A 17,261-nucleotide genomic window follows, 5' to 3' on the forward strand; every position below is an offset into this window, starting at 1 on the left:
CATTAAAGGTGCGGTTTCGGTGGTGCGTCTGGCGGCCGCGACTAGCGACTGCGACTGGTCGCAAATTACTGCTTTAATGCATATTAGATGCACGTGGCAACTGTGAGGCGTTCCAGCCGCGAACGCTGGCGATCGAGTCGCAACGTCGGCGACTCGACTGCCTATGGGACCAGTCTAGCCGCAGTCGCAGTGGAGAAATGGCGCATTTTTCTGCACATGAAGATGAAATATTAGTAGAAGAATTCCAAAATATCTCTCTCTTTTTCATTATGAAGTACTCCCCAAACAAAATTAAACTGTTTAGGATTTAACCGACGAAAAAATCCATAAACTTTATTTCATCTTCTTTTAAATGAGCATTAATAAGGAGATTGAAATATCCTTCCCTCTTACGTTGTTTGTATATATTATGGGCGTCACACCTCTTGTGCAATAAGGTTTGTTTTAACAACTGTTCTTCATAATCTTCTTAGATTAAATATATAAGATCTCTCATTCATTTTCCCTAATTAAAACAAATAAATAAAATAATGAGAACCTATTATATTAACCACCGGACGTAGACTAACAAGTGAGTCGAGCTTTTCTAGACGCTCCACTGTAGACACCTATCCCGCGCGACTGCCAGCTGCGCTCAGTCGCAGTCGCGAGCCGCAGCCGCCAGACGCACCACCGAAACCGCACCCTAAAGGTGGAATTTCCTAGCAGCGTCTGCGATTGCGATTGACGCATGCGACTAGACGCATGCGTCTGAACGCCACGATTATAATTTCAGATGTTTTCCAACATGCAGTCAACATGTACGTCACGTCGTCACACGTCAGTATACATCGCGATTCATGGGGAATAGGTACGTACCTATTGGAAATGAGTAAATTGCTGTCATTCTTAGTTTTAGAAGAGCACGATGATGATGATATGTTGTTATTATTAATGTCAAGAAAAAAGAGAAATATGATAAGAAATTTATATAAAGAACGACGCAGTGAAGGTTTTTCAAAGGTGCTTGTTACAAATCATCTACTCAATGATGATGGAACATTTAAGCAGTTTTTTCGTTTGAGCAAGACACAGTACAACTTTGTTCTTGAACTTATTGCTGCCAGCATTACGAAAACTTCATGTAATAGAGTAACTTACCCAATTACAGCAGAAGAAAAACTTAGTTTAACTTTAAGGTAATTTATTTATCTCTTTTATTTTATAATGCAAGAAATCGGCAATTATCGGTTATATTAAAGTTGAGTAAGTTCACCGTCAGTAAGAGGAGAGAAGTATGAGTAATATGTTCCTACATCGCTTTGTGTGTCAGATGTAGATGTTTCTGGACGCGAAAGATTATCTGGGGGGGTTGGATCAGTCCTAGGTTTTTTTGTGCGAATGGATCTAATTTCTAATTCGTTCACAATACCAAAAATGCGAGCTTTTGCTTCTGCTATTAATTCCGGTTCAAAAGTATTTACAATAATTGCCATGCTTTTGAAAAATAATAATACCAGATCCTGATCTGCAGCATCCGATTTAGAGCTTTTTATATTTTCCATTATCTTTTCTCTATCCGCGGATCTTTGCTTTAATATTTCCAATATTTGTGTATTGTCATCCCTCCTTCTCTTCCCAGTCGTCGAAGAGGGTGTTTTCTGTGACTTAGAATAAGTTATTTGTGTATCATGGAGTGCAGATGTGATGCCTGTAGGCGGGTTAGAGGGAATATTATTTTCAGATTCTGAGATGTCTTCTGGCACATCAGAATCAAAAGTAGTTTCTTGCGATTGCAAATTACTTTGAGTACTGTAAACAAAAACGGTATATATTACTTTTAGTATGTAAAATAGACACACAGCCTTACCTTCTTTGGTAAGGCGTATTGTCCATAAAAGACATTTGTGATAATAATGGCCACTTAGATTTAGGTGTTGCAGCTGAACCAGTAGGATTAGTAGTACGCCTTATTTTCATATATGTGTCCTTAATATTCCGCCATCTTTTCTTGCAATCTTCAGCTGAAACATTTTTTTCTATTTTAGATTCCTAGCTACCGGAGAAACATTTAGATCATTAGCTTTTGCTTTTCGGATATCATATGGATACATCAGTATTATTGTAAGGGAAGTACTTGAAGCATTACGTAATGCTTTAGTACCTTTGTTCTTGCCACAGCCAGCTATGCCTGATCTCGAAATAATTGCTGATAAATTTTACACCCGATGGAACTTCCCCAATTGCATTGGCGCAATTGATGGGAAACACATTAGGATATTATGCCCGAAGAACAGTGGATCAAACTTTTGGAACTATAAGAACTACTTTTCCATAGTATTATTAGCACTTGTTGATCCTAATTACAAATTTATTATTATAGATGTCGGATCTTATGGTAAAGAAGGCGACAGTAGCATTTTTGAAAAATCAATTATGGGTAGTCAAATTCGGTCTGGACGATTCACTTTTCCACGTGAAAAGGTTTTACCTGGATCAGATATTGTTTTGCCACACGTTATTGTCGGTGACGAAGCATTTCGTCTNTACCCTCTGCTGGTGATCCCAGTCATATTCATCTCCATGATTTAATAACCTGGAGCCTGGAAAGTGAGTATTTAGAAGTAATTCCAATGTCTCCCTTCCAGTTTTAGTATATTCCCCACTCGGTGCTTTAAGAGACCCGAGTTTCGTATTTCCATTCTTAGAGAGAAGTCTCTGGAGTTTAGCACACTGTGGGACACTGTCAATATCCTCACAGAACTTCCTCCATGAGTCTCTCTTCGCTTTCCTAATTTGTTTATTATACTCAGTGAGGGTTGCTCTATAAGCCTCCCACTCTCCTGTCCGCTTTGCTCTATTGAATAGTTTTCTTGTCTGTCCCCTCAACTGTGTGAGTTCCTTGCTCCACCAGGGTACGGTGTGCTTGTCGGACCTCACTTTGATAGGACAGCTATATTCATATGATCTTGTGACGGCGTTTTGGAGTTCCTCCACAGCCCTCTCAAGATCATATGTGTTCCTTAGTTTTGTACAGATTTCCCTAGTCCTGACCTGTAACTCCGTTCTATAGGAGTCCCAGTCAGTTCTTTTTGGGTCTCTGTAGGTTCTTACTTGCGGATTTCATAATATGTATCTATTTTATCTTGTAATTTTAAAGGAATATTACAAATGAGACGTAAATTAATTATGTACCTAATAAAAGAGACAGAGATTATACTTGTTCCTTGCGAGCTTTAACTATGAATGTTGAATCTCTGAGAAAAATATTAATGGTACCAAACAAAAAGTTAATAAATTGTTCTCTTCATAGAGCACTTTCAGTTATCCCAGAGTGCACTGCCTAAAATGAAACACTAATTATTACCAGCATGTAGAACAAACCTAGCATGGAAAAAGAGCTTCATAGAAGGGACGAAACTGACACAACAAGTGATTATAGAAATAGAGTTTTGTCATGGTCTTTCAAGACTAGGTTGCACCCACCTGGAACTACAAGAAATATATCCTAAGGAGAGAAGATCTGGGTATAGTTATTTGGCATGACCGTAAAAAGAGACAGTAACCTCTCTGCTGTAATACATCAGACAAACTATAAATACTATGAGCTATTAAAAGCGAGAAGAGAAGAATATTCGGATTCAGCGATCACAAAAACTTGTACATGTTTCTGTACCGATTTTTCTGATCATTTATTCCTGGTTTGACCTTGAAATGATCTCTAGGTGACCTTGCAAAGTCATGCGAGACCCATATTCGGATTCAGCGACCCCAAAAACCCTAGTATACCTCATCAAGTCTGGTAATGGAATGTTGGTCTGCAAATAATTACTCAGACTTACTGAGTCATCTCTCCTAAAAGACCTACTTTGAGGCCCAATATCTCGGAAACTATGCATAACCGGTCTTTGGGCCCCATTGAGACTTTTGATCAGAATGCTAAAAACTATAACTGCAAAATTTCAGCCAGTTCGACCGGGATTTTTTTCCATATATTTTGTGCCGGGTCCTTTGTAAAAATATAGGGTGTACCAATTAAAAAAATATATGTTACGACTATATTTCAATAATATAATCTTCAATTATTTGTGTGAGATTAGTATAAAAAAATGATGATGACATCGTAAAGAGTTAGAATATAACCGCTGATTTCTTTTGATCGCAATTCTGCAATCATGATTAAGTATTGAACTGGTTATGTGTATTCTGACATTAATTTCGAATCATAAACTAAAAACAACAGCTACTTTTTGTCAAAAGATCTACATTTAAAAGTTAAAATTGAAATTTCAGTAATTTCGCTTAATTTGTTTTTGTTCCATTAATGTCTATTTTTAAATTAACAAGGTAAAATGTTTTATTTATGATGCATGTACAGCAATTTGTTTATAATGTAACACTTACCTACATTGTTTTTTGTAGAAAATTTTATTACAAAAGTTTCAGGATTTTTCATATTTCACATTACCTGAAAAATGTAATGTAGTAAGATCCATCATAATAAGCACCTCAATAGAATTCACTTCATCTTCTGTCACTCCAGTAGAACTAGCACCGCATTCTCACAAGAACAAACTATCTGAAAAAACATATTCCATATTAATATGTATAATTTTGGAAATTTAGAAGAAATCTTGGAATAATCGAAACGCATAATTTACAGATGTCCATCAACTGTTTTGATGTTGCAAAATAGTTGTTAAACTAAATTACACTATTCTGTTATTCTAAGAATTCGTCTAAATTTCCAATATAGCTTATTCAAATACATTTAATAAAAGCTTTATAAATGCTATGTTTTTCAAGCAAATCTAAATTTCCTCTGATAGGTTTTTTTTTAATAATTTTTAAATTTCAAATTTCATAAAAGAAAGTTTGTACAATAAATCATCTAATTGGATGACAAAATATTTACAAAAACTCTACTAAACATGATATCTAAATTATACAGGGTGTTCTACAAGCTCTATGACAAACTTTGACAGATGGTAGCTGGGATAATTTCAAACATATTTCAAAGTAACCTGATAAATAAAAATGATGGTTGCTATAACAATAATTATTGTTTGTGTATTTTGTTTATTCATTTGACACTTGTGTTAAAGTGCTAAATAAAAAATGCATTTATTTACAACTGTAGAGTATGCAGATACTGTCTTTGTATATGGGTATAACAATACCGACGGAGATACCCAAATAGGTGTCAACCTGCCTACGACTTTAATAAGAAGGTAACTCCGCTCCAAAAAAGGCCACTCGTCCTACTAAAGTAAATGTACAAAATGACAACTCTTCAATTAATGTTCGGTAAATAGCAAGTAATCTTCATTTATCACCTGATTTTGTATGGTGTGTATTGAACAGAGAAATGTTACATCCATTTCATCGCCAAAATGTACAAGCGTTATACATGCTGGAGATGCTCCTCAGGGATTAGAATTTTGTTGCTGGTTACTTCAACAACATGCACAAAATGATAAATTCATTTCTCTTGTCTGTGGTCTGATGCAACGTGTTTTACAGGGACAGTATAAATAATAATCGTAATGAACATATCTGGACGTTACAAAATCCGCATGCAATTAGATCAAGACAATTTCAGCAATGTTTCAGTGTCAACGTTTGGGGTAGCATTTTCAACAATAATTTACTGCCTGTACATGTTTTAAATTATCGTTTCCATGTTGATCTATATAGAACTTTCTTGGAAAACAAAAACCTTTTTGATTTCATTGATGACGTAGGCTTAATATTGTTCAAAATATATGGTATCAACACGATGGTGCACCACCACATAGAAGGAGACGAATAACTGCTTGGTTAATTGATCATTTCCTGACAAGGTCAACAAGTTCCAATAGCATGGCCACCACGTTTCCCAGATCTAAATCCTTTGCACTTTTATTTATGGGGACATATGAAGCAGCTTATTGAAATCACTGCTTGTCAGCAAATGCCTGAAAGAATTCAGGATGCAGCTAACCAGATAAGAAATGATCCAAGTCTCATCCGTCCAGTGATGGAATCTTTAGTTCACCGATCTGAGGCTTGCATTCAAGCCGAGGCTGGACATTTTGAACAATTTTTATAGTCTTAAGATTTGTTAATTAGGTTAAATAAAAGTTAACTAATGTTTAAACTTTAATCACATAATAATTATTGTTATATCAACCCTTATTTTTATTTATCAGGCTACTTTGAAATGTGAAATTGTATTTTTTTTAAATGCTTGTAACTTCTAAACAAAAACGAATTGGACCTATGTTCAGCCTGTAGGCCGCCCTTAATATATTTATTTATTTTTTTTTTTGTAGAAAAATTATATAAGTATGTTACCGTCATGGTTTGTGTTGCTGTTAAAGGCAAACCAATTATAGGTGTAATACATAAACCTTTCGATAAGAGCACTTCATGGGCCTGGGTAAATACAAGTAAATCAAAGGATTTATATGGACAGGTAAATTCCATTTTTTTTATTTTTTAACAATTGACATCGAATTGGTGTATATACAGGGTGAATTCACAACTTATCCAAAAAAATTTGGGAATAGATGAGGAATGAAAAATGGAGTCAATATCGTAAAAAAATTTTTATAAAATCCTTATAGTTTCCAAGAAAAAAAATTATTGAGGTTGTAGTACTTTCAACCATTACATGGCTGGACAACTGTAGTCTTTAGCATCATTCATAATACGCGTGGAGAGCCACGTGGACTCCGAATACTGAAATCCGATTTTACAGTCCTCGTTACCATAGTGTTTACAATAGTTTTTTAGTAGTTAGCGTCAAAAATGGCTTGCGTGTATAGCAACTTGGAGTTGATGGATATCGTTTTAATTTATACTGAAGCAAGAAAACATTTGTATTATGGTGAAGCATTTGTGTTATGGTGAAACAAGACAGTATTTGTGTTAGTTCGTAGAAACTGAGTAATGGTGGAATTTCCTTGCAGCGTCTGTGATTGCGATTGACGCATGCGACTAGACGCATGCGTCTGAACGCCACGATTATAATTTCAGATGTTTTCCAACATGCAGTCAACATGTACGTCACGTCATCACTCGTCACACGTCAGTATACATCGCGATTCATGGGGAATAGGTACGTACCTATTGGAAATGAGTAAATTGCTGTCATTCTTAGTTTTAGAAGAGCACGATGATGATGATATGTTGTTATTATTAATGTCAAGAAAAAAGAGAAATATGATAAGAAATTTATATAAAGAACGACGCAGTGAAGGTTTTTCAAAGGTGCTTGTTACAAATCATCTACTCAATGATGATGAAACATTTAAGCAGTTTTTTCGTTTGAGCAAGACACAGTACAACTTTGTTCTTGAACTTATTGCTGCCAGCATTACGAAAACTTCATGTAATAGAGTAACTTACCCAATTACAGCAGAAGAAAAACTTAGTTTAACTTTAAGGTAATTTATTTATCTCTTTTATTTTATAATGCAAGAAATCGGCAATTATCGGTTATATTAAAGTTGAGTAAGTTCACCGTCAGTAAGAGGAGAGAAGTATGAGTAATATGTTCCTACATCGCTTTGTGTGTCAGATGTAGATGTTTCTGTACGCGAAAGATTATCTGGGGGGATTGGATCAGTCCTAGGTTTTTTTGTGCGAATGGATCTAATTTCTAATTCGTTCACAATACCAAAAATACGAGCTTTTGCTTCTGCTATTAATTCCGGTTCAAAAGTATTTACAGTAATTGCCATGCTTTTGAAAAATAATAATACCGGATCCTGATCTGCAGCATTCGATTTAGAGCTTTTAATATTTTCCATTATCTTTTCTCTATCCGCGGATCTTTGCTTTAATATTTCCAATATTTGTGTATTGTCATCCCTCCTTCTCTTCCCAGTCGTCGAAGAGGGTGTTTTCTGTGACTTAGAATAAGTTGTTTGTGTATCATGGAGTGCAGATGTGATGCCTGTAGGCGGGTTAGAGGAAATATTATTTTCAGATTCTGAGATGTCTTCTGGCACATCAGAATCAAGGGTAGTTTCTTGCGATTGCAAATTACTTTGAGTACTGTAAACAAAAACGGTATATATTACTTTTAGTATGTAAAATAGACACACAGCCTTACCTTCTTTGGTAAGGCGTATTGTCCATAAAAGACATTTGTGATAATAATGGCCACTTAGATTTAGGTGTTGCAGCTGAACCAGTAGGATTAGTAGTACGCCTTATTTTCATATATGTGTCCTTAATATTCCGCCATCTTTTCTTGCAATCTTCAGCTAAAACATTTTTTTCTATTTTAGATTCCTAGCTACCGGAGAAACATTTAGATCATTAGCTTTTGCTTTTCGGATATCATATGGATACATCAGTATTATTGTAAGGGAAGTACTTGAAGCATTACGTAATGCTTTAGTACCTTTGTTCTTGCCACAGCCAACTATGCCTGATCTCGAAACAATTGCTGATAAATTTTACACCCGATGGAACTTCCCCAATTGCATTGGCGCAATTGATGGGAAACACATTAGGATATTATGCCCGAAGAACAGTGGATCAAACTTTTGGAACTATAAGAATTACTTTTCCATAGTATTATTAGCACTTGTTGATCCTAATTACAAATTTATTATTATAGATGTCGGATCTTATGGTAAAGAAGGCGACAGTAGCATTTTTGAAAAATCAATTATGGGTAGTCAAATTCGGTCTGGACGATTCACTTTTCCACGTGAAAAGGTTTTACCTGGATCAGATATTGTTTTGCCACACGTTATTGTCGGTGACGAAGCATTTCGTCTTGATAACCATATGATGAAACCATACCCGAAAAACCAGATGATACAAGACAATACAAAAGCAATATTTAATTACCGATTGTGTCGAGCAAGACGAGTGTCCGAAAATGCTTTTGCTCTACTCTCCCAAAAATTTAGAATATTTTATTCACCTATTGCAGTTTTACCCGAAACTACGGACTTGATAGTTACTGTTACATGCTGTTTTCACAATATGCTACGTGACGAACACTTACGGAATAGTACGAAAACATGTCAATACGGTGCTCTTAACAATGATACACCTGTAAATAATATGTTACCTCTGGCAAGGGGAGGAGGATTTGCCAATATTGAAGGCTTCCAAATTAGGGATCAGTTTAGACAGTACTTTAATACTCCAGAAGGTTCCGTGCAATGGCAAGAACAATGTATAAACCGGGGAATAATATAATTAATAATTTATGTTGGATGTTTCTCAATACAAATATGTGTACTTACGTGTTCTTTGTACAGTTTCGGCTATACATTTCCAGATGTTTTCCCGTACTACCTGATTTTTATAGTCCTTATTTCCTGTGTCATACAAAGCAGGACAGTTTCCAACACATTCAACAAGTTTTTCGTCTTCTGTCGTGTGAAAACTCAGCTTGGAAGTCATGGTACTTATTCACTGACAGTGACAACTGACAGTGACAACTGACGTGACGCGCGTCTAGTCTGTTTGGAAGCAGGCGATTGAGAATCGCATGCGTCCACCGCATCTCGGTACGTCTAATCGCAATTGTTGGAAATCTAACGCATTTATAACCACTAAAAGCAGTTCTGATGCGTCTAGTCGGATGCGTCAATCGCAATCGCGGACGCTGCTAAGAAATTCCACCTTTAGACAGACCCCAAATATGTTTACACGTCGGTGGACAAAATTTTGAACAGTTGTTGTAACATCAGGTATGTCAAATTATTTTATTATTTAAAACCACAAATTAATTTTATTAATTAATAATAACACTAGCAGCAAAATCAGTTGAATTTGCTGATATAAAATAGGCGGTATAAAATTCTATTTATTCCTTTCCTTGCGAAATTCTTTCAAGTTTTTGTTCGTTTTTAACACTACCGCCGTGACGTTCGCATTGTACCAGGTCAGGTTTTACAGTGGACCAGTTTCCAGCGCCGTGCAGACGTGTATTTTTTAAATCATTTTTGAACTGCCCTTTTTGATTTTTTCTGTATAAAATTGTATTTGTAAGGGTCCCCTGTACATCCAGAATTTTTTTTTGATAAGTTCTGAATCACCCTGTACATATATATGATAGGGAATCATTTGTATACATCGCTTAAAATTGAATTTGCATCGTAAGCAATAGTAAAATTAACATTTCTACGAATCAAGGGTGAAAATTAATTTTTAAAATTAAACCTGCTTCTCACAAAACATATTTAAAATTGTTTTTTAAAGAATTTATTCCTTGTACCACTTATCTAATTAGATAAGTGGTACAAATGAAAATGTTGGTGAGAAATACCTCAAGAAAAAAGAAATTATGCAAATTTAAAAACTAATTAATATAGATGATTTTTGAACTCAATTTTCAACTGTCAGACCAGAAATTTTATAACTTCATCTTTTCGAAGTAATATTTATTTTCAAAACATTTTTTGCGACTGTATCTCCACTTATATTAAAACATTAGTTTTTTTACTTAATGTAATCAAAAATATTAAGTGAGATTAACAATATTGCACACTCAATGGCCACTACTGGCCTCAATGCCTAGACCTTCAAACAACCAAACTGGCAAAGACCAACCTGCTATTTAGCAGGTACTATGAAAACAATTATTATATATAACATATTATTGCCACTAGACGAACAGCTAATATCTAGTCGACAGCGGTTAAAAATATTAATCGTATTTACTTATAATGTTATAAAACAAATATTTATGCCTCTGTAAATAACAAATTATTATTGTCAAACTAAAAATTGCTACAAAGTTAATCTTACTGCAGTATTATATTACTTTTTTGGTATATTGTTACATAAAAAGAAATTTATGTTGTTTTATATGCAACCATTTAAGAACATTATTGTATCATGGTACTACCTATTATGAACCTTGAAATATTTAAAGAAATGTTTTGGCATACAATGCAAAAGTGTTTATTTGAAGTATGATTTTATTCAAATGAGTTTTGTTTTAGGTACATAATAAAGATGAAGACATTCTAAAGATAATTATATCTAGGTCGCATAAGGGGCAGATAGAAGAAGTTTTGCATAAGAATTTTAATAACAAAATTCAGTTGGTTATTGCTGCAGGTGCAGGTAAAATTATATTTAAACAATGTACACTACCTATACTGCCCTGTTAACTCTAAATATGACTGAAATACTATGTAAGGTTTTATTCAGAATTATATATGTGGTTTTTTTGGTAATCCCACCTATCAGCTCTTTTAATTTGATTCATCCTCGTTAATTTGAACTGATCAAGAGCTTTGTAGGATGATTTATCGTTGAGTTAGTGTCATTCAAAATAAAAATGTCCTTTTTGTCTGAATTAAAGGATAAATTTTGCATCCTTTATTAATTTTTTTAATTGAAAATGTTATTTTCGCAAAAACTCATATATTATTTTCATAAAAAATTGTTCGATATCGAAAACTATTAAAAAAATTTATTTTTTTAAACCAAAATTTTTTTTTTATAATATTCACAATACTATAAAATTGTCTTTTTTTCACTGCATTTTCCATGTGTGGAAAATGTTAATTTAAAAATTATTGCAAAAAGTTGTGTACGCCTCAATAAGTCACTGCATTTTCTTGCAAATCTCGAATACTTATGAGTTCCCTAGCGCGCAAATCATTTCCACGAAAATAGTTTTTTTTCAAAACCCAAATATCTTTTCTGTATATTTGTAAAAAAATATCTTAAAAAAAAAGAATTTATTCAAAAAATGTATTGTTTTCTTTTTTTTATATTTAACATTTTTTTGATGAAGAAAAAATAGATATGCATTTGCGAAAAAAGTTTTCTACTTAAAAAGATGAATAAAGGGTACAAAATTTATTCTTTAATTGATTTTTAGTAATCATTTGGATCACAATGAAAAAAAATCGCTGTAGTTTGAAGAGTTTCTTTGGAATACTTTGAGGTTAAAAGAAAAGCAAAAATATCCTTAGTCTATTAATTATTTGTACTGTTACTTCAAGTTTAGTAAAAGTCATAAATATTTTTCCTCCATTGAAACATTTTTATATCAAAAAATTATAAGAAAATGATATTTTCTGTACGATCATTAGTTTCAAAGCAAAAAAGTAATTTTTGCTTTGAACGACAATAACTTGGAGACAAATAAATCGTACAAAGCTCTCAAACAACTCAAATTAAAGAGGAATCAATCAAACTAAAAGCACTGATGAGTGGGATTGCCCAAAAATATTATTGAAGCCTGTGGGCCTTTTGAAAGGATACAAATTTAGAATTTTTTGTTATCCTTTAATTTTGTGACTAGTGTATAAACAGACAATTTAGTTGACAATAGTATGTAAGATACAAAATTAGTAATTTCACATTTACATATATGAATCATGTTTATTGTCAAAATAAATGTTTGAAAAAGCAAAACGTCTGTTCTCCATTTTGCAGTATGTGATGCTGATATAATATATACAGGGTGTCCCGTTCGTGTTTCAAAAAAACTTGGGTGCAAGTCTCTCATGGGAAAATAATGGGGGTAGTTCATGTAACAATTTTTTCTTAGACGCCCTGTTTTCGATATACAGTGTGTTGTAGTTTGTTACTTTCTAAATGGTTTTCCTTAATTATCTTTAAATCGGCTAAAGATAAAAATGTAAAAATTTGTACACCAGCAAACATCAACTGTGCGTTAAGAATAACTTTCTGAAAAGCAGTGTCGTCGATACAGGTAATTGAAGGGGTACAATCGAAGAAAAAATATGTTAAAAGTCAAAATTTATTACATTTCTAAAAGGTTCTGTAAACTCTAAATGATACTACAAAAAAAAGGTATACTTCTCGAAATTCGGTAGCATATACCATTTTCGAGAAAAATGAAGTTGAATTTTTTTTGCTCACATAAAGCTACATTAACAAAATATTAAATTGAAAGAGGACCTTATGATTGAGTGAACTGAAGACATTTAGCTACCAACAGCATTTGCATTTAAGACTATAATTTTAATTTCTTACGTATCACATAAAACAGTTAAATTGTAAAACATTTTATTAACTAAAAAAAAAATTTAAATTTATTTTAAGTTTCTGTTTACTGTAAACTATCATTTAAAAATGTAAATCAGAATAAACTGATTGTGGTAATTAACTATCTATTATTAACTACTTAATTTTAGATTTTGTAAACTACTACACTACCATTACTAAAATAAACAATTGCTGAATGGACTGAATTGTTGGACATGAATGCTTTAAAAAAGTGATAAAAGCAGAAACAGATATTAGGAAACAGACTCGGAGACATACAGAACAATTGCTGTGCAATTAAATAAATATGCAAACTCGAAATACTAGAGTAGATACTGAAATTGTCCCCCATTTCGTTCTATGCAACTTCATTTTTCTCGAAAATGGTACATGCTACCGAATTTCAATAAGTATACCTTTTTTTTGTAGTATGCTTTAGAGTTTACAGAACCGTTTAGAAATGTAATAAATTTTGACTTTTAACATATTTTTTTTCCATTGTACCCCTCCAGTTACCTGTATCGGCGACGCTGCTTTTCAAAAAGAAACCGTTTGCACCTTATTTTTAACGCACAGTTGATGTTTGCTGGTGTACAAATTTTGACATTTTTATCTTTAGCCGATTTAAAGACAATTAAGGAAAACCATTTGGAAAGTAACAACTTCAACACACTGTTTCTCGAAAACAAGACGTCTAAGAAAAAAACTTTACATGAACTACCCCTATTATTTTTAAATGAGGAACTTGCACACAAGTTTTTTTGAAACATGAACGGGACACCCTGTATAACCAGATTTTTAATAAATAAAATATTTTCTCAAAAATCACTTAATAAGTAGTTTGTCAACTGGATCATCGCAACTGGTTCAGTATATTTAGACTACAGTATACTAATCAAAGTTTACTGTGATTTAGACAATATATGTAAAAGAAAAAAATCGTTTACTTAGTGGGCCAGTGTATTAAAATATTTATTTTTCAAAAAATTTAATTTTCTATGTAGGTAGACTTATGAATTTAATTTTAATTTGATAAATTCCATTTTTTAAAATTCATAGTGCTGTTAGGTCTACGAAAAATTAACGTTTTGTGCAACTCATTTGTAATTTCAGGGGAGGCTACACCCCTGTTACAATTATTTATTTCATAAATTTCATCTAAATTTTTTCGCCATTAAAACCTCTATGTGAGCATAGAAATTATTCTTTAAAATAAAAGGCACAGGTTCCACACTTCAGTATCAAAATATAAGGGTTAAATTTTCACCAACCTATACTGATTGAAACTCTTTTTCATTTAACACATAAGTTGGGTTGTTTTTTTAATCATGATTACAAAATTCTACCAATAAGATGAAAGGAATACCTAGGGTGTTCTATTTAAAAAAATTAAATTACACCTAATGATAAAAAGTCAATACTCTGAAATAATAGGAAAAAGTAAAAGTAGAATCCTTATTAATTTTATTTTGCATTTATTATTTTTTCTTATAGCTCATTCTGCATATTTTTATATATTCTATTAGAATGCTTTCTGGGGGCAGTTATATAAGATTTGAGGGCCTATCTCCTCTATTTCTAATATAAATGAGATATAGCTACAAAAGTGTGCCCTAATAGTAATTGTTAGATTTAGTATTAAACTTTACATTACATACATATACTCTAGACCTACCTAAAATATTGGTATACGATATACTTTTAAAATCTGAGTTACTCTGAGGCAGTTTACCTCCAAAATATCATATAAGATAAATTATGAAAATTAAATTTTTGTCATTTTTTGAAGAGTAGAAAATAAACAAATAGGTATATGAAATATTGAAAATATCTTCTAAACCCCTCCTTAGGAATTGACTGAATTTATCTTATAGTTATGGCTTTTTTTTATCCAGGTGTATAATTAATTTTTTACTGAATTCACATCTCTATATTTTAGGATACAAAGCTTTAGAAGTTGCTAAAGGAAACGTTGACGCTTACCTACACATAACAGCAATAAAAAAATGGGACATATGTGCTGGAAATGCAATAATAAATGCTCTTGGTGGAAAAATGACAACAAAATATAATGAAGAAATTGATTATTCAAACGGTGATAATGTGAAAATTGAGAATGGTCTTATTGCTACTATGAGGAATCATAACCTGTTTTTAGAAAAATTATAGATTATTACTATTTATTTTTATTTCCTTCTACGGTCAGAGGAGTTATATCTCATGTAGAAATTATTTAGGAACCAGATATAAATTTATGGGAAATAGGTACTGTATCAAATTCTTATTTTGAGAGTAAAAATTCGTACAAGACTTAAGTGGAGGATAAGAATTATTGGTAATACTCTCCACTGCTCAGAACTTTAGTGTCGTTAAATGTAAAATGTGCATTTATTATTTATTGTAATTTATTACGATAATATAAAAGCCTTAACTGCCTCTACTTGTGGAATAATAATATAATATCTCTACCCATTTCAATTGCATGGATTAGCCCAGAAGTCGGAGACTTGTGCGGGAGACGTTCCTATCATTCAGTGTAGAGTGAAGGAAACCTGGAAAACCTCACTGATTAGGGGGATAGTCAAACGCCGACCAGTATCAATCTCTTACATTGACCCAAGCTAATGTTCTTTCACCCTTTCATATCCGCTGAGAGAGTGCGAAATCATATCTATGAATATAGCTGATATATGGTCATGGGGATCCGACCCCGGACAATGGAATTCATCGAATAAAGTATTGACACCTCGAACTGCTTGGCCACCAATGGAATACCCGGATAAATAATTCTCCTATAATAGGTGTGTGTATCATGAATGTATGGAAAAATCATGGTAAAGACCCTTGGTAATAAAATTTTTATATACGAAGTCAGAAAGTAAAATAGCAGAAAATGTCAAATCTGTTTTTCCCCAAAATCAACTTAATTTTAAAGTGCATTAAGTTTGTTTTGTTTCTATTTGAAGTATTTTGTTTTTATTATATTATGAAAAATGTTTCTACAGAGCATAAACTGTATACTGTTGAGGATTGATGAAAGAAATAAGTTTATAATAGATATTGGTGATTTTGGAAACAAGAAAATACTGCTGTATCTTAAAAAATTAAACATTAATTTTATGACCATCATGAAAAATATGAAAATATATAGAATTTCATCGGAACCACGTAAAGAATCATTATTTTGTGTAGAACTGATTTTCTAAACATTTTTTATGCTACAAAAGATTGATCAATGTTTAAAATTTGCAATATGTGGTCACTTTACATTAAAAAAAATATAGAATAAAAGATTTCTTATGCTTAGGCGGTAGTTTACCGATCAACCCAAAAGTAGGATTTTCGTGTTCATAAATAAAATATGGAAATATGTAGATGTCATTTATATTTATGAGTATATTTATCACAGAACTACAATTACAACACTTTCATATGTTATTGTTTACTGTCAAGATGTACCATCTTTACGTCCAGAAGTTGAACCGTGTTGAACATAAGATGTATATATATCATATCCAAGTGACACAGTATTATCAAATAGTACTCTGAATTTTAAAGGTAAAAGATAAAAATTTATGAATTGAGCAGGTGGCCAAATTATCCATTCTGCCATATACAATTTCCAGGCTTTATTTCTTAGATCTTGGATAAATTTGTCTTTTGTTGACCTTTCTAACATATTAATGGTTACAATGAAGGTTGAAATAAAAACTGGAGATCCGATAAATTGATCGACAAGTATTTTCTTTAATACAACTTTTATAGAATAACCAGGTATAAACTTATCCAAATAATAGTACCAATAGTGACACACGACCCCTACGGTTGCTCCAGAAAAAGACATGTTTTTCGTTCGCGTTTTATCCCATTTATCTATTTGGTTGGTGACTATTTCCAAGTTTTGTTCCAATACATCCCCCAGTCCAGATAATACTAATGATATTCCTACATTGGTAACTAGTAAATATTTTTCACTAAAAGCTGTGTTAACAACTCGAGTACATTTTGTTAACACGGATGTTTTAATTAACTTAGTAATAATTCTTAAATTATTCAACATTTCCCCAAGAGAATATGACGATAACATGGGCACTTAACCAGAAACAAAAGTACTAAAAGTGGGGTTATATTATATTCCTGGATTATAATGAAGATAGATATAAGTCATATGAGTAACTAAATTTAAGAATGCTATGATAGTATTTAATTTTGAAAACATGTTTCATGCCATCTATTAGTGTATAGTAATAGCTCTGGCTAATTGGTACTACCAAAGCCATCAACCGGGGTCACGC

At 32.6% G+C, this 17,261-nt stretch overlaps 1 protein-coding gene and 1 pseudogene across 1 annotated transcript in view; one reads left to right on the forward strand and one right to left on the reverse strand.

Moving 5' to 3' along the window:
- LOC108908171 (putative inositol monophosphatase 3) overlaps window positions 1-15,404 on the forward strand; it is a 25,969-nt gene extending 10,565 nt beyond the window's left edge. The window contains exons 2-4 of the mRNA XM_018712105.2: window positions 6,294-6,436; window positions 10,941-11,064; window positions 14,906-15,404. Of these exons, the coding sequence (XP_018567621.1) occupies window positions 6,294-6,436; window positions 10,941-11,064; window positions 14,906-15,135 (497 nt within the window). The 3' untranslated portion in view covers window positions 15,136-15,404. The remainder of the gene's footprint in view (window positions 1-6,293; window positions 6,437-10,940; window positions 11,065-14,905) is intronic.
- A 332-nt stretch (window positions 15,405-15,736) lies between these two features.
- LOC108908173 lies at window positions 15,737-17,059 on the reverse strand (annotated as a pseudogene).
- Between the last annotated feature and the right edge of the window lie 202 nt (window positions 17,060-17,261).

The sequence above is a fragment of the Anoplophora glabripennis genome, unplaced genomic scaffold (assembly GCF_000390285.2).
Source record: "Anoplophora glabripennis isolate ALB-LARVAE unplaced genomic scaffold, Agla_2.0 scaffold369, whole genome shotgun sequence".
NCBI classification, from domain to species: domain Eukaryota; kingdom Metazoa; phylum Arthropoda; class Insecta; order Coleoptera; family Cerambycidae; genus Anoplophora; species Anoplophora glabripennis.